Source organism: Abramis brama (genome assembly GCF_963993115.1).
Source record: "Abramis brama genome assembly, chromosome: 18".
Lineage (NCBI taxonomy): Eukaryota > Metazoa > Chordata > Actinopteri > Cypriniformes > Leuciscidae > Abramis > Abramis brama.
Genome location: NC_139980.1, coordinates 9112729 through 9137456, shown reverse-complemented (window position 1 = coordinate 9137456; position 24728 = coordinate 9112729). Strand labels below are relative to the sequence as shown.

The 24728-nt window shown below is 38.4% G+C and overlaps 1 protein-coding gene across 4 annotated transcripts in view; it reads right to left on the bottom strand.

Annotated features, from left to right (window-relative positions):
- epha7 (eph receptor A7) overlaps positions 1-24728 on the bottom strand; it is a 70456-nt gene that overhangs the window by 34447 nt on the left and 11281 nt on the right. For all 4 annotated transcript variants that reach the window (XM_084091898.1, XM_084091899.1, XM_084091900.1 and 1 more), the window contains exons 4-5: positions 16987-17142; positions 7446-7781 (exon numbers count right to left, since the gene is read on the bottom strand). In XM_084091898.1, the coding sequence (XP_083948024.1) occupies positions 7446-7781; positions 16987-17142 (492 nt within the window). The remainder of the gene's footprint in view (positions 1-7445; positions 7782-16986; positions 17143-24728) is intronic.

The following is a 24728-nucleotide window of genomic DNA, read 5'->3' as shown; positions in this document are numbered from 1 at the left end:
GTATGCATGACTGTGTGTGTGTGAACATTTTCAGAAATGTTTGGCTAGATAATGTCTCAGGTTGGAGCTGTGTCTGCATTTAAGAAAAAAAAAAAAAAAAAAATATATATATATATATATATATACACACACACATGCTCTGAAATGTTGGGTTGTGTCCAAAATCATAATATATAACTAAATGAAAAAAAGTAGAAATGGAGTCACAAGTAAGAAAAAGCATATGTGCTGCTGTGGACCCTATACAAGTGCCTGATGCAATTAACTGGGTTTAAAATATCCTCATAACCTCTATTTCAGACTCACTGTGAGCTGAAACAGTTTCCTCAAAGCCTCTATGAATTACCCAGTCAGAGTGTTCAATTAACGCCTGTCAGTTAGAACTGCCAGTTAAGAAGCGCCCGCAGTGATGGCCACCAGCATTATGTGACGCTTCCATTTTTGTTCCAATTTATATTTCTCTGCTGACTGCACATCTGAGGACATTCAGGTGAAAAGCCTCAGAGAGTTCAGAAGGTGGTGACAATTACAAGGAGACTAAAGCATCCGACTTTAATGCATGGTAGGCACATGGAGCTCGAAAAAGATTGATGGTAATTTGGAAAGCATCTAATACTCGTTTGCTAAGAGAGAGACAACGCATTTGATGGCAAAAGCAGGGGAGAGAAGAGGTGAAGGGGGGGGGGGGAGAACTTTGTCTGAAAACTTTGTTGCTGCCTCACAGGAATCTAAATAATTGAGCGAGTTGGTATCTGCTTTTCTGACAGAGAGAAAAGAGGGGGGGTTGAATAAGAGACAGAATGGAATAAACCTGAATACATACAAGTGAGACTTTTCATATCTGTTGAGTTTGACATCATTATTACAACAGTTACCCCTTTCTGCAATAGATCTGACAGCAATATACCATATTACAGTATTTTCCTAATGTACTTTACAGTCTACAGTCTAGGCTGGGGAAAACTAATCCTTAAATATGTAATGTATCACAAAAATACACATTTTCTGTGTAATTATTTAATACTTAACTATAAAAGTGGTACAGCAAAAATATATTTACCTCATTTTTTAAATATCTAATTATTTCTTCTGACCCCAGAATGTAATTTGAGGCAATAAAAATAAAATATGTGATTAAAAAACAATATAATTGATCAAATTCATCAAAATAATGAATTTAATTTAAAAAAGAATAAAATTATTTATTTAAATTTGATTGAAATGGCTTTAAAGCCCTAACTAAAGATGATGCTACAGTAGAAGTACTTCAGAAGGTTCATCTGGCAAATCTCTGAACAGCCAACTGTGCTCGATTCCACTTGCTGGGCACTGAAAGTCCGGCTCACTCTCAAACTTCCTCTCCATCCCCTCGCTCATGCTGAGAGGCGAGTGTAGATCTCTCTTTCTTTTTCTCTGTGTCTGTCTCTCTCGCTTCCGTGACACAGCGGCCAGTTCAGAAGGACACACTGGAGCGGTGGCTGCTGGGAGTCTGCAGTCAGTCAAGCAGAGAAGATTCTGGGGGATTTGGGGGGCTTCGTTTGCCAGCAATAAAAGGCTTGCAACAGGATCCTCACTAAGATTAATGACCTAGATAGGCCACCGCAATGCCATTTAAATGGGAAAGTAATTAAAGTGCACCTTCCATGAAAATTATGCATTGCTGACGGATTGGGTGACGGACGAATCGCGAGGCATTCCGCACAATGCCACAGGTTAAGTGCCCAGAGTAAGGCCGCCGAGGCCAGTGTGAGCCAGACCACCAGCGATTTAACCACAGCTGTTGAATTGTAGCGACTGGTCCAGCTCTTATCAAATTACCACAGATGGAATTACCAAAAGAGGGAAGACAGAAAGAGAGAGAGAGAGAGAGAGAGAGAGAGAGAGAGAGAGAGAGAGAGAGAGAGAGAGAGAGAGAGAGAGAGAGAGAGAAAGGCCTCTCAGGTAACATAAAACGGCATACAAATGCTACAAAAGAGGCTTGAGGGATCCGCTTAACTAGAAAATTACACCACCTAGCACTGGCCGACTGGGAATCCCGGGAATCAATCAATCCATTCTGTTTAACGTCCCTGCCACAGATTAGGATTTTGCAGAGATCAATCAATGGCCTTATTGTTCCCCAAAGTGTGATTCTTCTCAGGGGTATTGAACGGGATCCATTTTGAGGTGATAACATGTCGAAAAAGTGGCCGTATTAATTACAGGAGAAATGCCGCGAGGATTGTCTTTCGGTCTGGGGCATGAGAATGCTTTCTCGCACTTTATAATGCTTGGTGCAACACATTTAGACATTTTGCAGAACAAAAGAGGAGCATTAGGATCCTCTGAGCTCAGCTTCATTTGAAGTCACCATGAAATTTGATGGAATATCGCAGTGTTATTATTTATCTGTGCGCATCGTTATTTGCAATTTCCATTTCATGCCACCTTAAAAAAACAAAGGATGACAAAACAGCTCCAGCTAATGCGACCAGACTGACCTGAACATGAGAGCACATTTTTTGTCTCGCAACTCAAAACAAAGGCTCTTTAGATCAAAGTACGCCGCTCATTCTACAAAGTACGCTGCTCATTCTACCTCGAGAGATGAGAAGAAATAGCACAAGTAGAATCTCGTTGCATTGGAAAAACTAGGCTATGTATGGAATCCATGCGCCTCAAAGAAAACAATTTCTTATTTAAGCCATTTCCTCCCGAAAGCAGAAGATAAGAGCAGTGTGGCGGAGTACAGGGTTAATGTGCTTCCCTATCAAACACTTAAACAACTTAGCAACATCCTAGACGGAGTGGGCCGCAGTCAGAGGCAGCTATCAGCGGGCAACATGCACATCATGCTCCTCTGACATGTAACCTAAGCATTAAAAATCCATTTCCACAGCTTCTCGCCCTCCCTCGCTTTGATTCTGTTTACCGCACATGCTGTTTGCATCTAAAATTTGCGTCTCACATCTGGTTGCTGAATTCTACGGCGTGGAAAGGGCTGTTTGGTGCCTGATTCCACACTGTTCTCCTCAGAAGGACTCTCCTGAATAAATATTAATGGTTATTCTTTGAGCTATTAACGCTCAAGAGCATTGGGAAGAACAATGGGTGTTGTTTAGACAGACACAGAGAGAGATGGAGCGAGAGAGGGAAAGAGCGAGAGAGAGTGTGAGACGCATCCGAGGGCATCTCGTCTGAGATGTTAAGTGACAATAGAATGCTGATTGAAATGCTCTTCACCAAATTTCCCATGCAGTCCTCTAGGAAGAGGGGAAAAAAGAATTGCCATTAAAGAGAGAGAGAATTCACAATTGTCTGCAGGGGGGATGGCAAGAGGCATCAATGGAGGAAAAAAAGAAAGAAAAAAAGAGAAATGATGATGATGAACCTGCCGATACAGAAACAATCGCTATTTAAACCCATTTCATTGAGAGCAGGGAAGTAATTAGGCTTTGGAGGAACAATGAGTACTTTGAGTAGCCACTCTCTCATCCGGACACATCCCTTCTTTTGCTCTCTTTTTGTCACTTATTGTGTCACTCAGTAGTGGAAGGATAATTAAAGAGAGGATTCCTGAATTCCTCATCAGATGTTTAGCCATCTGGATTTGGGCTCCGCACCTTTGCTTTCTGCTCTCCTTACAGTTTCTACTCCTACGCTTGGTGCCTGAAGCGCCGACTTATTCTCGTGCAGATGGAGACCAGCAGTGAGAGTGTCTAATTCCCCCTCACCCAAAAATGAAAGTGCTGCCATCATTTACTCACCCTGATGTTACAAACTCGTATGACTTTCTTGAAAACAGTTAGATGGTAACTAGGGTCTGTAAAGCTAAAACATTAGTTGACGTGAATGTAAATATGACTGATATATATGATATGACATGACATGACATGACATGACATGACATGACATGACATGACATGACATGACATGACATGATATATGACATGATATATGTACTATTAAAAAGTTCAGGGTCTGTAACATTTTTTAATTATTTTGAAAGATGTCTTGAAAGATGTCCCTCACCAAGGCTGCATTTATTTGATCAAAATACTGTAAAAACAGTCATGATTAATATAATTAAAAACAGTAAAATGATTGCAATTTAAAATACTAAAAAAACTTTTTTTAGTTTAATGTGTTTAAAATGCAATTTATACCTGTGATATTCCTGTTATTAAAAATGTTGAACTTTTTTTTGGAAACTGTGATACATTTTTTCATGATTCGTTGATGAATAGAGAGTTAAAAAAGAAAAGAAATAGAAATATTTTGTAAAATTACAAATACTACAAATACTGTAACTTTAGATCAATTTAATGTGTCCTTGCTGAATAGAAAAGTATTCATTACTTTAGAAAAATTGTACGGACCCCAAACTTTTGAACAGAGTGTAATATATTTTTATGTATTTTTATTATATTCATCAAAAAAATAAGAAGTCATTTCAGAGGTGGGTAGGCTGATTATATTTTGACGGGTTTGGTATGCACTGATGAATCTTGAACAAAGACATTTATTTAAATTTAGGTTACATTAGATCAATTTTAATTCTTGCTCTCTTCTTATACTCTTGCAGGTATCCCCAGCAAGTTAACAAGTCTTGGGCAGAGCTTTAAAAAAAATTGCCATTTTTTCTACTCTAAAGGCCTAGATAAAGTCATCAGTGTTAATGAGTGTACTGCCCTGTCTGACTGGCCGGCAGCTTATTGTTTCAGGAAGCTCCATTCTCGCCCATTATGAGGTAGTCATCCATTGCCGTGGTAACCCAAGGGTAAAATTGCGCCAGTAAGGCTCTGGCGAGCAGAGAATTGAGCATGCTCAGATAGGGTTAAATTTTTTCGATCTTGGCTCTAAACAAGGGGCTGATTGTCCGGGGGTCCTATCAGTTTGCCATCACAGAGAGCCTGTTGTATTCAAATTGAGCTTGAGCTTAATTATCAAAGGTGAATCATTAAATCTGTTTAGTAATTGAGTGGGCAACCATTTCATTCGAATTCAAATGTAGATATCTCCAAAGTTATAATCAAGGATGTGCAGTCCTGTATAATTAGGCAGGTTTAAGATCCACCTGACAACAATAAGATGCATTTCTTAGAGATAATTTATAGAAGATGGGCACTTGTGTTCAAAAACAGCTGGACAGAGCACAACAAAATATTAAAAAAATGCTGATTTAAATTTGGTTGCTAAAAAATATCAAAACTAAAGGAAAAGGAGAAAATCTAAAACTAGTCAACCGCACTAAATTACTAACCTGTCATTGAAAGACAAGTAGAATTGACGACAGAGACCCCATTCCTAGCTAGAATCGATTCATACTCGGATTTATTCTGTTCTCCGTTTTTTTCAGTCTCCATGGCCTACTCTGTAGTTTGAAAGACATGAAAAATGAAACCGTTAATACTGGCACTACAGAAAACAGGGCTTCACTAATATATTTTCTCAATCTGACAATAACTAATGACTAAATATTGCCCAGGGTGGCTGGTGTAATTGTCTGTTGTCAGTATGCCAGACATAATTACGAACAGCTCTCACTTTGAGACAAGGGTCTTTTCCCTCTCTCTCTGTCCCTTATCTCTCGTTCTCTCTCTTGCGCACTCCTAACCTACCAAGGTGTCCGTGTGTCCTTGTGGCTCCTAACTCCAGCGAGTGTCTCTGTCATGATCCCTGTCATGAAACATACATCATCCCCTCTCCCCTTCCTCCTCGCCTCTGTTCCTCCCTCATTTTACTGCCTGCCGGTCATTATCGCCTCTCCCTCTGTGTCTCTTTCCTCATCTCTCTGTGAACACGTGCATGCATGAGCTGCTCGTATTATCCCGTCACTGACCTTGTTTTGTTTGCAAACCATAAAAACAACACAAATGCAAATGAGAACTTGAGAATTTTGAATGCAGGTGAGGAAACACTAGGGATGTACAAAACTGCAAACTGTCTGAATCAACGAGTCTGTGAGTTGCCTGAATGACTATTTGACTAATTGGTCTAGATTAAAAGGAACTTTTTTGCATTTCTTAGACAGTGTTTACATAAAACACATTCTTGCATTCGAAAACAGCTAAACTAAGTGAAACAGAATGGAAGAAGAAGCAGGAGTCTTTACATGCAATGCAACAGCCAAAAATGTCTGTTAGCTGTGGTGCTTTACTAAGTAATGTGTCTAGATAAAGAAAAGAAAATGAAGAGAAAAATAGACAACATATGTCTAGATAAAAAATATTATATATTATGTAGATAACAAAGTGATAAACCAGTCAACATATTTGTCTAGATAAAATTATTATACATTTTCTAGATAAAACATCTAGATAAACTAGTCAACATGTCTAGATCAACTATAAATAATCTTTAAAAAAATATATATATAAAATAAACAACATTAATGATAGATAAACATATAAATTATTAATGATAATGATTAATGATAATGATAAATTATTTTACAATGTCAGCTTCAATAACAGACTAGTCAGTTATTGGATTACTAGTCGATTAGTCAACCATTGTGACCATCCCTAGGTGACACATCCGATATAGAGGAATCTCTTTTCCAAACAACAAACACTCAAATACTGAATGTGTGTTTTTGTGTGTACGCACGTACAACAACACTGCAGTATATGTGCTAGTTGCTGAAGCATGGTGCTAAGCTATCACTGTCTACTAACCTCTTATTAATGACCAGAACCACTATGCATTTGAAGGCAAATTGTTTTTCATGGATGCTTGGGCATGAAAGAGAAATCTTGTTTTGCAGACCCATAAAAAATAGTTCATTAAAACATGCATTTCTCTAGCATGTGTAGTCTCAGAAACAGCTCTTAAATTATGGCCAACTCCCGAGAGAGAGAGCGTGAGAGAGAGACAGAGGGAGAGCCAAAGACAGGCAACCACTCGTCGAGCTAATAATGTTTGCGGCCATGACTTCAGCACCAATGCAAGCATTTGCCACCCATTTAATTTCAGGGGATAAAGTGAAAGCTCATATCATTTATCAGGAATTCAACAAAGACTCTTGTGGAAATGTCAACCATGGCGACTGTAAGTGATATTTAAAGGTGGCGGTTCTCTTGGCAGACAATAAAAAGCAAAGGGGAAATGAGAGAGGTATTCTTGTGCGTGACTTCTATTATTTATCATCTGTTGCTGTTCACCGCTATTTCGCCACCACAAAACCACAAATTATGAATTGCAGGAAAATGGTTGGCAGATAATTTGTTCAATTATCCCAACGGCGGTAAGTACAATAACGTGTATGCACGCATTAGAAACTATACAGGCTTGAGATGAGAGTCCACCCAAGCAACACAAAAAAACCCCCACCGGAACTCCCTTGTATCTTAAAATACACATCAGAACGGTGCCAAAAATACATATTTAAAATGCAGATTTTGTATACTTCTAGAACCTGTAAGATCTGTGATCAAATAGCCATTGAAGTCCAAACCTCTTACCTGCTTGGCTGGTTGCGATGCTGACGGCAGCAAACAGTCGCTGGGTACGACTGAGGTCGGAAACGCCATTCACGGCCTCAACCTCAAAGGTGTAGTTCGCGTGAGCCAACAGGTCGGTGATGGTGACATAGGTGTCAGTTAATCCACTCTGCTGTGGCGAGAAGCCAACGTTGCTCCCGCAAGGAAAGCACTCTTCTGGCTCCCAGGTGCAGCGGCGGCATATAATCCGGTACGTCACGTCGTTACGCCCGCCCGTGTCAGCCGGCGGGGTCCACTCCAGGCTGACGGTGGTGTGGTTGATGTTGTAAAGCAGGTTCTGAGGAGCTGATGGTGGCCCTGTAGTAAGAGAAGATTCTTAGATAAACATAAGACTCCAGATTTTAATTTACTCAAGGAAAAAAAACAATGGAAAAACGAGGAATCCGTGCCCTTGGCAAATCCTGGCATGCAATTATACTGTAACCTAGATACATAGAGATGTTATGCTCAAGAATGCTGGGGAGTTGAACTTGAGCGCTGCCAAGGTCGATGTAGACCAGGGATGTGACGGAAAAACAATAAAATGGAGAACAACGGGATACCGTTTTGAGGTAAAAAACCTTAAAAGATAAGACTGTCTTCCTCCTACTTGGTATCTTTGCAGTAGCATGTCATTACCGAGCCAGGGAGTTATGAGATTCCTGTGAAAAGAAAAAAGGTGATACAATTGGCAAAACCCTTTGTTTCTTGACTGCCAGGGGAACAAGGAGTCTAAGCCATGGAAGACAGGGAGTCTGAGTCACTTCCAGAATTTAAGAGTCAGATCATGAGCGAGTTATCGCCCCGACAATAGCAGCAGTGCAGGATTCCACACAGCCTACAATAACCAGCTCACAGACGGATGACCACAGTGGAAAACAACCCATCATCCCCTAATCCCCGCCAGTGCCAAGGAATCTGGCGTGTCTCATAAAGCAATGATTTATATTTTGCTACTTTTATCCAACCACCAAGCCCTTGCTTTTATCACCCTAATGTTTTCATAACAGCACCACTGTCTGTTCAATATCTCTTTTATTAGAACTTGTCTTTGTGGTGGTCTTGCATCATGGGTTTGTCGTTTTGGAGAGGTTCGATTTTTGTACCTCAAAATGAAACAGTGACCCGTATGTGTCCACTGGTGTGGAGCTAAATGGGCGTTTTCAATCCGTTCTCTAGGGGAGCTGTATGATAGGCTCATAAAAGGGATTGTGGGATTGACAGCGAAGCAGGTTGGTAAACGTAATGGAATGTAAAAAATGTAGAAATGAGCATAAAGATTTTTTTTTTTTTTATCGGTGTTGGACAATATTGTATATGTATTATTACGCATCCCTTGTATACTTTAGGCATACTAAAATAAAGTTTGCATTTTTTCATGAGTAATGTCTGGTCGTTTTGTAGCTACAAAACACTGTCAGTGTGAAAGCCCCCTTGGGTCGTGTGTCACCAGTGCCGCCCGTCTGCAAAACTGGGGACATTTAATAACAAAACACTTGTTTCATATGCATGAGGGGAAAGAGCAGGCATTAGAATTGTGCGAATGGTTAATATGACACTTAAATTTTGCTCCTCATTAAAGCTAATGGCACACACATCCATCCATATTCATCAAAGTAGGAGGGGAACGAGTGAACGGAGGAGATGAAAGGGCCACCTGTGGCAGGTGAAGAGATGTGGTCTGTCTCTCCATCTCTATCTTCTCTGTATCTCTCTCTCAAGTTCGAAGCACAACTTCACCTACAGATGCTAATGATGTCCCTCCTACTCTATTCCCCTTGGGGAGAGCCGCTCACACACTCACTCACTCTCATCCTCCTGGGGCTTTAGCATTTTATTTCTATGGTTACCTGTAGGAATAATAATAATACCACTAATGGCTTCATTTGGCAGGGCCTTCTCATTCTGCTCTTGAGTGGCAGAGATCAAGGGATTGTTTATCTTTAAATGGCCAGCTGAGACAGGAAGGGACTCAAGTCAAGCTGTCATTGAGCATATCTATTCGAATGAAAAGGTAGCAATGAATCACCTACTGATTTAATAATGTAAAACATCAAATAAAAGCATGTATATAATAGCAATCCATGATTTTGTTCTAATTTCATAATTTGAGGCTTTGTACAAAACCGTGAATCACTTAACGGACAGCATTTTTGTATGAAGGTATGGCACAAAGTGAGTTTTCGACATATCCAAGAAAATATTTAATGAATGCAATAGACACTTCTATATTGCAAATGAAAATGAAAATCCATAAATGTAAATGTAATTTAAAAACAAAACAAAAAACATTTAAAATAGTCAAATTTATAAATGGGATCATCATTTGAATAAAAAGGAATATGTGACAATTATTAAAGTTTTTTTTGATAACACTGAAATTGGCTAAAACAAGACTTTCCTGTCAAGCGTGCATCTGGCGTCTGGAGAGTCCCGCAGTCGTCTTTCATTTGAATGCATTGTTGTGAGCGTCATAGTCTGCTGGTTAACAACAAAATGCCCTCTGAGTTTACCGTACTCATTTGCTCTTTCACACACGAGTGCATATGTGTTTCTATATATGTAATCTGTCACCTCCTCTGCAGTCTGCTTTGAGACGGATTCTGCAGGGACGCTGAAGGAAGTCTGGGGGAAACTGGGACAAATATCTGCCACAGACAGCTTCATTCTCTCCACCACAAACCAAACTATTCTTTTAATGGATATGGAGTTTGCTTAAAGCTCGGGCACGCTCTTTCACACTCGACCTTTTTTGCTTTCCTTTTCAACCTTCTTATAAAACAGTTTTCTTTTCTTTTTTTACCCACACTTTATAGATTGTATAGCCTCAATACGCCCACAGTCTGTTCAAAGTGTCTGATGAAGATTGCACTCAAAACGGCAAACATTCCTGCTATTTTTCTATGTTTTCTGTACAGACGTTCACAGCAAGGCCTGAGTGATTGTGAATCTGAATGATTTTTCCCACAACGGTCTATTGTGGTATAATCTATTTCAGATAACCCTACCCTTAAATATAAAAGCAAAAACTGTGATTGATTGTTTTATATGCCAGCATTTCCTTGTCTAAGTGGGCAGTTCTTGACCAGAATGACCTGCATTGTGGACCAAATTTAAGCCTTTAGTCAAAAGTCTGGCTACGTGAGCTACACATGACATGTTTTCTAACAGTGATTTTCAAGTGATTGAGCTGAATATCCTTCCAAACCAAAGAGCGAGTTAATGCATGTGAAAAAAAGATATTAAAATCATCTTTGAAATCAGTAAAGATGTGGTCACGATTCTTACCACTGCAGTTTTCCTGTGAGAAAACATTAATTAGGTCAACCTGCTGATCGTGTGTGCGTGCACGCGCGTGTGTGCGTGTGAGAGAGAGAAGCCTGAAGTCTCGGGCCAAGCAGTACAGGAGCTTAACTCAGGAATCCAGTTGTTATCTGCACTTTGAGCAGCTCTTGACTGTCTTAGTGCTACTCCTCCTAGTAAAGGATAATTCACGCTAAAAATCCTGCCATTTACTCACCCTCAAGTCATTCCAATCCTGTATTTTTTTATTTTTTTTATGTGAAACGCAAAAGGGGAATTTTTGAAATATGAAATTAAAGTTAATGGGACTTTGTAGTTAATTTCGTAGTGAATAATGACTTTAATTTTGGCACGCTTGTCACACAATAGCTAAAAAACTTAAACTTAAAACTTGTATTAAATTACAATATATGTAATGCTTTGAAAGACGTCTATTATGCTCACCAAGGCTGCATTTATAATACAGAAAACTGTAATATTGTAAAATATTATTTCAATTTAAAATATCTGTTTTCTATATGAATATATTATAAAAATGTAATTCATTCCTGTGATGTAAAGCTGAATTTTCAGCATCATTACTCCAGTCTTCAGTGTCACACGATCCTTCAGAAATCATTATTAAATGCTGATTTGATGCTCAAGAAACATTTCTTATTATTATCACCAATGCTGAAAATAGTTGTGCTGCTTAATTTTTTTGTGGATTCTATGATGAATAGAAAAAAGAATAGACTTTTTTTTTTTTTTTTAACAATGTAAAACTTTGCACCGTCACTTTTGATCAATTTAATTCATCCTTACAGAATAAAAGTATTAATTTATTTGCCACAGAAGAAAGAAAGTCATAGAGTTTTGGCATGGCATGAGGGTGAGTAAAGGAGAATTTTCATTTTTGGGTGATTATCCCTTTAAGACTCACCCCAATAATGAGGCCGCTACTTGTGAACCGTGTTTAAACAGTCCAGCCACTAATCCTTAATCTACAAACATGGTACCTGAACTTTGACCTCACTTGTACCATGCGCCAATTATAGATAGAGGGCCGGAGCCAGAGAGGTGTGCAAGAGAGGCTGGTTTACTACTGTACATCTGTGCCTTGGCAACTGTGGGAAAAAAGGAAAGTCTCACCCTCAGGGACACGTCAATGAACGGAGGCGATGATTCCAGGGGGTTGAAGGGAACTGAAAAGATACTATGTAGGTTATGCGCTCTCACTTTCTCTCTTTCTATTTCTCTTACTTTCTTTCTCGCTTTTTCAATGTCTCCCGCTTTCCCTTTTCCTCTTTTTCTCTCTGTCACAAAGTCCCATCCTCCTCCCACCCCTTCCAGACCTTCGCTAGTGCTGACACCATGCGCAGCTGTCGAATGATCGATGTCATCTCTGAAAGCTGTCAAGAACTCCCTACTTTCATTCTATCTAAAAAGAAAAAAATACACAGCAGGCTTTTGCCTAAGTATTGCCTATTTATCTTTACAGGTAAACCGGGAGAATTTATGCCATGCAATTGGGATTAATAAATAAGTTAATATTTCTGTACAACTTTGTGCTACATTTCTTTTTTTTCTCTCTGAAAGTGAATATTAATTCCTTTCACTCAGGAAATCTGAATTTCATTAAGACCGCTCTTAATCCGTGTTCTGAAGAGCTGAGAGCGTATTGACAGAGCTTAAGATTCGGTAGGTTTACACCTTGCTCATTTAAAAAGCTGTCCATCAGGGTGTTTATTCAGCGAATGTAAATTCACCCCCAATTACCATTCAGTTCCACGCTGCTTTAAATCTCCCCCATAAAAAGAAATCTTCATCCCAGACAATTCAGATGGTCACAATAACTTAATCCCGAGATAATTAAGACAAGTCTGGTGAGAAGAGTATTTTGAATGCACAACACTTCAAAAGAGGCGCGATTTATGTTTGTTAAAAGTTTTTTGTTTTACCCCTTGATTTGCATTTTTTTCCCTCTTGTCACATCCTTATTATCCCAAACTCCTGCCACATCCTCTGTGACTCACAGTGATTTAGAACAACCTCCCCCCACCAATTATTTGCGTATCTGAGTTGTATAACTTATTTAGAGATGCATGGTGTCGGTACTGTTGTTCAACACTAACGTAGTTACTGCTTTACGTTCTACTTTATGTACTGTATATGTATTAAAAGAAGTCTCTTATGCTCAACAATGCTACATTTGATTCAAAAATATAGTAAACACCCTAATTTTGAGAAATAATATTATAAAAATGTAAAATGTTTTCTATTTTAATGTTTTAAAGTGTAATTTACTCCTGTCATGGTAAAGCTGAATATTCAGCAGTCATTACTTCAGTCTTCAGTGTCACATGATCCTTCAGAAATCATTATATTTATGAATTACCTTTGTTTCCACATTTTCGCATGCTTCACCATTTATTTGCACTCTGGATGCCATAGATAACTCTTAATTCCTATATTCTGTGTGCATTTTGCAGAAAAGTAAACGTTTTTGTGCCCAGACAGAGTAACAACAGCCAGGGCAGACAAAGATCTGATGTGTACTTGGAGGGAAAGAGAAAGAAGGAAGAGGAGACGTGAGTAATTGTGTGGTGAATTTCAGGCCTCTTGTTCTCTTTTTGGGGGGCAATGGGCAACAATTAGACTAAATTGCTTCTCGCGTGATCATCTCTTTTGTAAGGCAGTGGTGAGACAAATTTGGGAGAGTTACTGTAATGGAATAAAGAAGAAAGCTGGAATGAGGGTGGGAGAGGTAAATCATAGTGAATGATTAATGCATGACATATGTGTCATCATTGGATAGGCTGCACATTTGGCCTGTTCCACAACAGCACAGCTAGGGTCTAATATGTTTCTCTCATCTACTCAAATTCATTTGTCATTCTCTGTTGTCTATTGCAGCATCATAGCTGCACAAATAACCAAATTAAAATCATCGCCATATGGCCTTGTGCACATCTTAAAAACAAAAAAGGCTGTGATTTAATTCAGCACTCTGTTTTGTCATCTACTATACTGAGCATGCATGTGATGTGACTCAGGATCAGGGCCGGCAAGGGGGCAAAAGGGGGCATTGCCCCTTCAGATCTGATTTATGCACCCTCCGTTTTAATTTGTTTAAGTTTTAACCCCCGAAACGTGATTGATTTTAACCCTTTGACACATACGATCACACTGGTGCGATTAGAACGCTCAGCGTGTCACTTATATATATTTTTACAGAATTCAATTGTAACATAGTTACTATTACTACTACAACTAATAATAATTACAACTAATAATAATTACAACATTAAATTAAAACGTTTATTCAATTTAGTAGTAATAATAATAATAATAATAATAATAATTAGACAATATTAAAATACAAAAATCTAAAATGCAAATACATTGTAAATAAATACATTATTAGCCTGGATGCCAGCCGAACGTAGCCCCGCCCACAACATTTGAGGTCAGGAAGTTCAGTCTGGACTTGATCCGCTGTGGAGCAACTATGCTCGAACCAGAGCTGTTCAGACCAATCAAATTGTCAGGACGGGCTTTATACAATGATGGACAGATGATCAATAGTAACGTAATCATCCACGTCACCAAAGAGCGCTTGGGTTGAATTAGTTTACGACAAAGATGGCTGCCGCTGGAGAATTGCGATGTGTAGATTCCGCCATCGTGTCTGTAGTGTTGCTTTCGTCAACGAAAATTATGACGAAATATTGTCGTCAACGAACCTTTATCACCTGACGAATACGAGACGAGACGTAAATGCTGGTCATGTGACAATGACTAAAATAAATGTATAATGCAATATTGTTGACGAATAAAAACGAGACTAAATGTGGTTTACAAAATAAAAACTATGCTAAAATGTCTTTTCATTTTCGTTGACCAAAACGAGATGAGACGAAATGTTATAACGTCACGACGAATTGAGAGAGTTGTGCGTGAACCACAGCTTTGTCGCTTTAAATTCTGGTTTGCGATCTGGTGGTCACCCGATTATCAGCGAATTTAACAATATTATTCCATTAGTTATTCCATTAAAATGTCTCATTGATATATTTGACACATTCATAATCATTACTTTTGCCGGTTCTTTGTGACAGCTGTTATGTGTGTTATTGGCAGCGTCTCTGGTTACATGAACGCGTCACCACATCAGCACCAGAACATGGAGATTTTATTTTAGAGAATAATCGCATAATCTATTCGATATTCTATAATTAAATAAACTAATCGAATATTCAAAAATCGTGACTCATCCCTGCATGGAATCTCTTGTTTCTTTTCCCAAATCTTCACTCACGTCTCACCCATTTTCTAAGGGGATTATAAACGTTTCTTCATTGGTTCGCTTTTAATTAGGCCTATTATATTCGTATTCTTTACTGTGGTAAAGTAGAAAAAACGCTGTAGGACAGATAGCCTACATTTGTACTTGCATGTCAAATTCTTTTTAACACAGTTTGTGCTTGTTACATGGTAAGGCGCGTCAAGTTTAAAGTGCGTTCACACGCGCGGGTGATTTTTAGTTTCACTTTCTCTGGCAGCGCAATCTCAAACATAGCCTAAATATCTCGCCCTATTGTGGAGGATAAAATTCGCTCTTCAGACCAATTTACATAAAGTAGAAGATATCAGAAAAGAGATCGATGGTCTCTTTCCTGCTCGTGTCCCACATCCCTCTCAAAGCGCAGAGTGTTATATCATGCGTGTTTGTTTGGAAATATAAAACAAGTTTTTATTATTTTATTTTTTTAAATAACCCCCCAACCACCGCCGGTAGTTGGTCCATACCAACCGCGGTGGTAAAAAAAACTGCCAATCACAGCTTAAATATACTAAATATAATAAGATAACCTTGTTTGAAATTCTATATTGACTGGGTTAAATAGAATTGCATTACTAAAAAGAGACTAAAATACAATTTTCATTGACTAAAACTAGACTAAAATGTCATCAGTTTTCGTCGACTAAAACTTGACTAGACTAAAAAGAATATGAACGTGACTAAAACTAATAAAAACTAAAACAACAGCTTGACACAAAGACTAGACTAAAACTAAAATTAAAACAGGCTGCCAAAAACAACACTACGTGTCTGTTATAGAAGATATCGACAGCGCATTCATTTTAAAAGAGGAACAGAGAACCGTGATCAAGGCGTTTGTCGATCGGAAAGATGAATGAAGAACATACGTCACTTACTCCGTTGCTCTGATTGGTTGTAGGTAGGTCTATCCAATTGAGTGCAGAGGCATTTTCTTTCCTGGTTTGTTTGAAACACGCCCCATAATCACAGCCCAATGGAGCAGTATCAGACTCATATTCTGACTAGAATAACGACGTCAGGCTAATACATTATTGTAAAAAAGTAACTCTATTGGCAAGATTAATTTCTATGGACAGCAGAGCATGGGCAACACATAACTTAACTCTGCGTCAAAGGCTCTTGTTAGTTTGTCATTTTTATTTCAATGTGATTGTATATGTCTTTTTGTTCTTTAGCCTTGATATCTAAGCAGCATCATTACTGCAGCTTAAATTATAACATTTGTTCAAATGTTAAAATTTGTTTTTACCAAACTGTACAGCCTTAATCCTTACTTGAATGCACTTTCTCCATCTCTTTGTCTTCAGGAAGTTAAGCACATCCTGGGATTCTACCTGATTGGACCTGTCCTTGAGCATATTTCCAAGCAGATTGACTCGCCCTGAACTCCCTCCCCGCCTCTTTTCACCCTTGTCTGGCCTCTGTAAATAAGTCATCAATGGCTGAGGAATAGCTGTGCTATTCATAAAGAGAGATGGCCGAGGAGAGGAAAGGAAAGGACAGGTGGTTATTAGAAGGGAGTGGAGGAAAACATAAAAAAGAGACAGAGAGGAAAGAACTGTTGAGACCTGCTTCCATTACTTCTGACTGAAATTACCAGAAATGTTATGCCTATTCATACCAAACTGAATCCAAACACATGCACATATACATATACATACACACACTCATGCGCCAAATGAGTCAGGACTACCACAGTTCCCCTTCAAAAAACATAGGGGCCTGTCGCTCCTGGTAATTATGATCTCACCTGACAGGAAGCAGACAATTGCTTGTCTGATCATGACCTGCTAGTGAGTAGGAATGAGATGTGCCAGTTTGCAGTCATAAAGACATAGAGAAGGGAGAGAACAAAAAGAAAGAAGACCAGAGATTCACAAACAGCTCACTCACTGGTGCAAGCGACAGAAGCGGGGTCGGAGAGGGCTCTGTAGTAGCCGTCCTCGCAGTCACATCTCCACGAGCCCTCTCTGTCGTTATAACTGTGTGCGGGACAGCGGGAACACTGAAGATCCTGAGATGAAGACTTGTAGAATCCACGACCGCAGGCTGGATGGTGATGGAGAGAAAAAGAGAAAGAATTAGCATGTGTTCACATTTTGTATCATCAAGTGTTTGGATCATACTGCCCCTTTAGCACCATCATAAGAAGAATAGAAAAAAAGAAGAAAAAAAAAGTTCCTGTTGCTATATGTCCAACAAGCCACATTGCTCTCACGCCACACCATGTTCTCACGCAGTGAAAAATACATAGCGGAGCAGAGAGGACACTGACAATCCACTGACAGACAGGACAGACCAGGTTTTACTTTTGATATGAAACAAAATCTCACCTTTCAAATTTGGTCATTTTTTAAAGAAAATTAAACAATAAATACCGTTTTGTGGCTGCACAAAACAGATCTGACAGATCGCTGTAGAGCCTCAGTTAAAGCTGCTCGTGAACCGATCATCTCTTCCTTCTAGTTAATTTATAGCATCAAATAAACCGCGGAAAGAAGTAAACACCGTTTTAGCTTCTCAGATTTTCAGACCAACTTATATGTTCTCTAGGGTTTCAGAAGACATCTCAAAGTATCAAACTGTGCTTAAACTCGAAATTTTTTATTTGAGATATGCTAACAATATGAATTTCAAAGTATTTATAGCTAGTGTTGTTCTATTATCAGTAGTTAAATCTTAAATAAAATAAACTATAAATATTAGATAAAATGCTTAAACTTAAAAAAAAAAGTTGAAGTTAAAGTACTAAAATTAGTAAAACTAAAACTGAAATAAAATTAAAGCTATTGAAATATATATTTTTTTAAATAATAAAACTAAACAAATAATAAAAAACTGACAACACTTTTACAACTAAATTAATTACAAAAGATTAAAAAGAAAACAAAATATGAAAATAAAAGCTAATTCAAAATACTAATACATACTATATATTAATAATACTATAATAGTATATAAATAATACTAAAATAACACTGTTTATAGCATGAATGTTGTCAAAAATTGGCTCAGTAGACATTTTAAGACACAAATCGATACATAAAATAACTGAGAACTATGAAAAGATCAGCCTCTGAGCAATAACGTTTTCTGCTGGGTCATTACAACACACATTTAGTCACTCATATGATGCATCAACCAGAGGCCTTATATTCCTGATCACCCCAAAAGCTCTAGCATGCCTGCCTTTGCACCACCTCTAGCAGTCAGAAATGTCCTAGAGGCAAGGTTACTTTGGAAAATAGGAAACTTAAATGGATTATTTCAGTATTTCACCTTTTATAAGGGGAAAAAAGGACATCCCACAGGCAGCCAGGGATCAGAGACAAAGCAGAAATTAGGGCCAGAACGCTTTAGGCTATGCACAAGAATCACCCTAACACGTTCCAATGACAATGAGTCATTTACTCCCATACTTTATTTCATATGCCCATATGGGCTGAATTTCCAATGAAGCATCATCATCATAATATTACTATTTGCATTATAATTAGACAACATTAAATACCTAATAAAATGATCCCTCCACCCCCCCAAATATATTTTTTAAGAATTTACAAAGTAAATTTTGTGTTAATTAACCTTGTGAAAAGAGAAGAAAAAACAGCAAAGAGAACAATTCGGGGGTGTTTCCACAGGCTGGGCTCACATCAGTAAGCAAAAAGAAATAAGCTATTTTCGGTTTGGCCTTTTGGTCGGCACTGCTGAGAGACGCTAATCCACACTTAGCAGCTGTTTGCTTAAAACCCCCTTCAGCCTAAAGAGGGAATCGGGCCCACATGATTTTTCTTAAACCCCAACCACGCCCGCATCCACCGGATAAATATTACTTTGTTCACAGCTATGCATTTTAATGATTGTTACCAGGGACACAACTACTGATTTTCAATTCCAAACCCAGTTTTTATATCTCAAGTAGTTGCATTATTGTTTCAGGGCCTTCCAAAAGTGGGGAAAATACTGCAGCTTTCCGTGACAAGACTAAAATGGTGATCGCACAGGAGGTCGGCTGATTTCCTCATTTTAAACAACACCTTGTTGAGATGGGGGGTGGCTGAGGGATACGGTATCCCCATTTCAGCTACATGAAAGCCTTGTCACAGTGTATTTTGCTCAGAACCATAGCGTGGTGTGGCCGTGCAACATAAAGAACAAGGGCCCTCAGAGGCTGAGAAGAGGAGGAAAGGGATGTGATGTTATCTGTAATCTTTCTCAACTAGTGAGGACTTGTAATTGAAAGCAGCAAATCTACTTCTTGGTTGTAAGGAGGTGGTGCTAGCAAAGCGTACCATGAAATAGTTATGGTTAAAAGAAAAAGGTATTCAGGGTTGTTGTTTTTTTAGGAATACTTTAGGAGTAAAAAAATACTCATTTTCATTATGTAAATTAGGTAATTACACACACACACAAAAAAACAAACAGAACAAGTGATTTTAAACTATTTAAAATGAGAAGAAAGAAGAAGGAAAAGGAAAAAGAACAGGGGGAAAAGGGAAAATTACAAAACCGAAAAGGGAAAGGGAAAAGGAACTGGAAAGGCCAGCAAAAGGAACAAGAAAAGTAACAGAAAAAAGTAACAGGACAGGACAGGACAGGAAAGGACAGGAAAGGAAAGGAAAGGAAAGGAAAGGAAAGGAAAGGAAAGGAAAGGAAAGGAAAGGAAAGGAAAGGAAAGGAAAGGAAAGGAAAGGAAAGGAAAGGAAAGGAAAGGAAAGGAAACGGTAAAAGTAACAAGAAAAGGAAACGCAAGCAAAAGGAACAAAATGAAAAGGAAAGGAAAATAAGATAAACAGTAGAAAGGACAGGAAAAGGAAGGAAAAGGACAGGAAAAGCAAGGTGAGAAAGAGCAACAGGAATTGAAATAGGAAACACAAGCAAAAGCAACAAGAGAAGTACAAGGAAAAGAAACGATGATAAGGAAAATGACAAAACAGAAAAGAAAAAGCACAGGAAAGATAAGGCAAGAAAAGGGAAATGGAAGGAATGAAAAAAAGAAGAAGAAAGTAACAGGCCAGAAAACAATTTCCCTGGTAAGCCGGTGTGTCTGTTAGTTTTAGTTTTCAGCTCTGAGCCGCAAAGATTCCGTCTGAGCCCGAGAGCTCAAGACCGGCCCACGGGCACTCAACGGCTCTCTCGTGAACACACTAAGATTAGCACCATCACAAATCACCAAAACAGGAGGACTCTCCACTGCCTTTTTACGTCTCTGAAGCGGGGAGGGTTTATTTTTACATCCGTGCGATCAGGATTTGTTTATCACGCCGTCTGAGATGCCCAAGTATCCCTGAGTTGTTTACACAAGCAACCAACCAGCAAATTAGGCCTCAAATCAAATGTAGCGCTGTCACGGGGGCCCGCCTGAGAACCTGTCTCCACTCCACCTCTCTGGTTTTACTATGAGTGACATGCACAAACACGGCATTTCTGAGGCCCAAATTCCTTCCCCTTCCAACGCTGACGTGCAAATAGTGTCACTGAACTAGTCGAAAAACATGCTACCATTGTGCTAACGCAGTAACCCGCCACCGCAGAGATAAATGATAGCTTTGTTTTCCCCTTCCTGACAGCTTTATTTCAGTGGAAGAAAAAGATGAGGCTTGCCCAATTATGCCTCCTTCTGCCATGCTGCATAATGTCTGCTAGCATGTAATCATGACTGAATTAGCGCTACATGACCCCGTGTGCCAGGGACTCTTGAGAGCATGGTAACCAATCTCTGAAACTGACATTGAGACGATATCCTCCACTTAACTGCCCATTTCTGCTCTGAATTGAAAACATATCCTGCCAACATAACCGCTTGGCTGCTAAATTGCGAAACGGAAAGGAAAAACACTAGCTTAGGCGGGTTTAAAAAGTTAGCAGAAGGACTTGGTGAGCATGAGCTTTATTCGAGCTGCCACGAGCATGAAGGCGAGCTAATGGGATGTGCTTGTTGACATGGGTACGCAGAGCAGGCAACAGCAACCTCATTTACTGCACAAAGAAATTAGTCGGCCCCTTAGAAACACAGGTTGAGGTTAAACAGAACAACAGAGAAAGAGATTAAAACAGCCTGACACTCCTCCCAGAGTCTTTAGCAGGCGGCGGGTGCCAGCGTCAGTAATTTACCTTTCAGTGGTCAAGCTGAAGGGGAAAAAATGGTCTCTCAGCGTTTCTAACACGGTACTGATAATGCAGGAAGACTTTGCCACAAAAATACCTCAATTTCTAATATGTATTCTACATAAGCCAATCGCACAAATAGCATGCATGTATAGATGATCACAGCAAGACAGCAGATTCTTTTATAGGGTTTGGATACTGGTTAAGTAATAGCCTATTTCTTCAACGCTGTTTTTGCCTTTGCAACAGTGAATCCCTTCTCATTTTTAAAGACTTATTAGAGAGATTTAACAACAACCCAGAGGTAAAATTCAAGACAATGTCCAGTTGAACTGCACAAACTGCTGACTTGTCTAAAATTAGCGTACTGACTACAAAATTCTCTAACAGTCCTCCCTCTAGGGAGAGTGAGGAAATGTCCTAATCACAGGCTTTCCTAAAGCAAGTGCTGGTTTTTCTCTTGGTCTTGTGCTGTCAGTTGTTTTCTCTTGTTGGCTTTCTTTCAATGAATTTCCTATAAACTTCTGGGCTGCCCTTTTTAGAACATTGTATATTATTTTCTGATCTCGGGCTAGGTTCAGAATGGAATAGTACTTTGCTATAATACTGCACAGTACACACTTGTACTCCCTTGTGAAGTGTGCATAATTGTATTGAATGTGCAGTTGTAGTGTACTTCAAATCTTTAATAGTATGTTTAAAAACCTGTACTTGCAGATAATATGAATGGAATAAAAGGCCACTTAAGTGTACTTAAAGAGAGTACATTTTGTATGACTATTTCTTAACACACTTTTTTAAAATCAAGTTTTATATTAAATTTATATTATATTAATTGTTTTAATAATATTTTGTCATGATTTAAAGCAATTAGCCTAACATGCAATTTAGTGTACATTCAGTTCTTCAGTCAATTTAAGTCCTTTAAAAGTAAATTATTTCTGTTACTTTTCTTTTTTCATAAAATCTGCCAAGGATTTATTTATTTATTATTATTATTTTTATAGTAAATAAAACAGTACCCATTATTTCACTATAAATGTTTCAAAATGTAGTATGCCACTTTATTTTCACATGACCTCATAGTATTGCATGTGAGTGACATCCTGGAAATGCAACATTATATTAACATAATTATTTTTGTAAAAAACGAATCTAAACATTTGACATCCAAATCAAATAATGATTTAAATAAATACTAATTAAATCATTGCATTGTGGGATACAGTATCGCATGCAGTGTGCTCTGTTGTATAGGCTACTGCACATTTTGGCATATGTAGTAGATAATCTGCATATTTCATACATACAGTACATACTGTGAATAGAACATATTTATTTCAATGATATTATATCATTTAATTTACTTTTAAATTAAATTAAACTGTGAGGCAAGAGAAAAGTATATAAACAAGATTAGCATTAGATATTTACTCTTGAATTACATGTAGTACACTTTCTGGCTATGATAAGATGTAGATATCAATAGACACCATTATTTCCAGCCCCGATGAAAGCAGTCTGAGAGAACCTAAAACCTTTCAAACTCACAAAAAGCCTGTTTCCATGCTGTCAGCCCTTGTGTGGCAAGCATTTTAATCTTTCTTCCTAAGAGGGCGAGAAATCTACCCAACTCCAGGAAACAGACCGAGGGTACAAAGGAAAGGGGAAGAATCAAAAGGCATCAAGAAAGCAACACACCAGGATGGGGTCCAATTTTGGCCCTGTACCCTTTGCATTTCTCCTACAACTGCTAGACTGAGACGAAGAGACTAGCGGTTACAGAAAAAAAGAAAGTTGGATTAGAGGGTTGTGAAAATGTCAGATTAAAATGTTAAAAGATGGATCTTATTCCGAGCTATTCGCGCAGTGCCCCACGCATTACTCAGAGCGAACAGGTTGGATTAGGGGTGTGTTCCTGATGCAGACAAGAATCTCATTCATGGCTGCTACCTGTGTGGAGGAGAGATAAGTAGCTTTCCGTCAGAAACAAAGAGAAGATTAGAATTCTCTTACACTGTGCTGAAGGACACACCAGGATGCCCTCTGAAGCCCTCAGAGAGGAACAAGAAAGACTTGTGAAGAAAGAACAGATCAAAGCCTATCAGAGCCCTCTCCTAAATATAGTTAAAATGTTAACATCATGAATTGTGCCAAAACACAGCTGTTCATTTGAAATAGTCTCTTAAGTGCCAGTTATACTCATTTTATAAAAATAGGTTACATGTTTTCTGGAAAATTAGGCCTATAAATGATAATTGTGAAGGTATATAAAAAAAAAAAGATGAATAACAAACACTGAGGAAAAGTCTGTGGCACAAACCTTCACGAAAAGCAGCTGTTAAATTAATCTGCATGCCACTAAGTTAAATACATTTTACAGTAAATTCAGCAAATATGTAATGGCCTTTTTGTGTGTACATAATGGTACAACAATTCTACTCTTTTGCATGTACATTTTAAACAGAAGAGGATAGTAGGGATATATCTCTGCAATTACTGCTGAATGCATTATGCTTTGACAGTCACATTTGTGTTGGCTAGACGTGGTCATCGTCGTGCCAAGAACAGATCTTTCAACTCGCTCCTCATTTCTCATGTGAGGCAGACTGCAAATAAATGCGATTACACTCAAAATACTCTCTGGACGGTCATGAAATTGTGGCAAAATACTGAAAGGATCTGTAAAATGTTATTGCTGTTAAACAGACCAAAAAAGAAAAAGAAAAAAAGATCCATTACAGTTAAATACAACAGCTCAACTCATCCCCACAGCATCTGCCCAGATGGCTTTCCTGGCATATGATATGTTCTGTGATAGCGGAAAAGAAGGAAACATGAAATGTCACTTTTACAGTGAAAAGGAACACTTTTAGAACAAAGCAGCCTTTTAGGAAAAAAGGATTTGGGCTTTCACCAGAATTTAAAATGCCTTTGAAATGCTTCCTTCCAAGTGTAAATGCTGGTCTTGTTTGCAGCTGATTGCAAAACAGAAAATATAAGCATATCCCGAGACACCTGCACTTCCTCTTCCACGTCATTCGCATTGATTTGCAAATGAAAAACAAAGATTTTAACATTAAAAAAATGAAACCACACATTATTAGCACATTTACATGCACCCAAATATTCAGTTACTAATCAGATTGATGGCTCTCCAGTTCTGAAAATTTGAATTGGATTCCACAGTTTAAGTTTCATTTAAACAGAAGAACTTTCAGAATTTGAAATCAGATTGGATTCATTCCGATTAATGCATGTAAACATACTTACAGCATTACTTTAATTCCAGAAATTAGCCTATACAGACATCTCGAGTTAGCCCCTCCCTCTTAAACATGTATTTTTTACCCATATTGTTTCCTTTTGTTTGTGTGCATGTGTGTTACGAAGTCCTGAAGTGAAGCACAGCTGTTAGAAAACAACAGATTTGGTCTTTTCTTGGAAGATAAAAAGTGAAAAATCTCCTTAAGAACACTATAACCACAGCTAATCAGATCTAAATCAAACCTCCACCATCAGCAAGT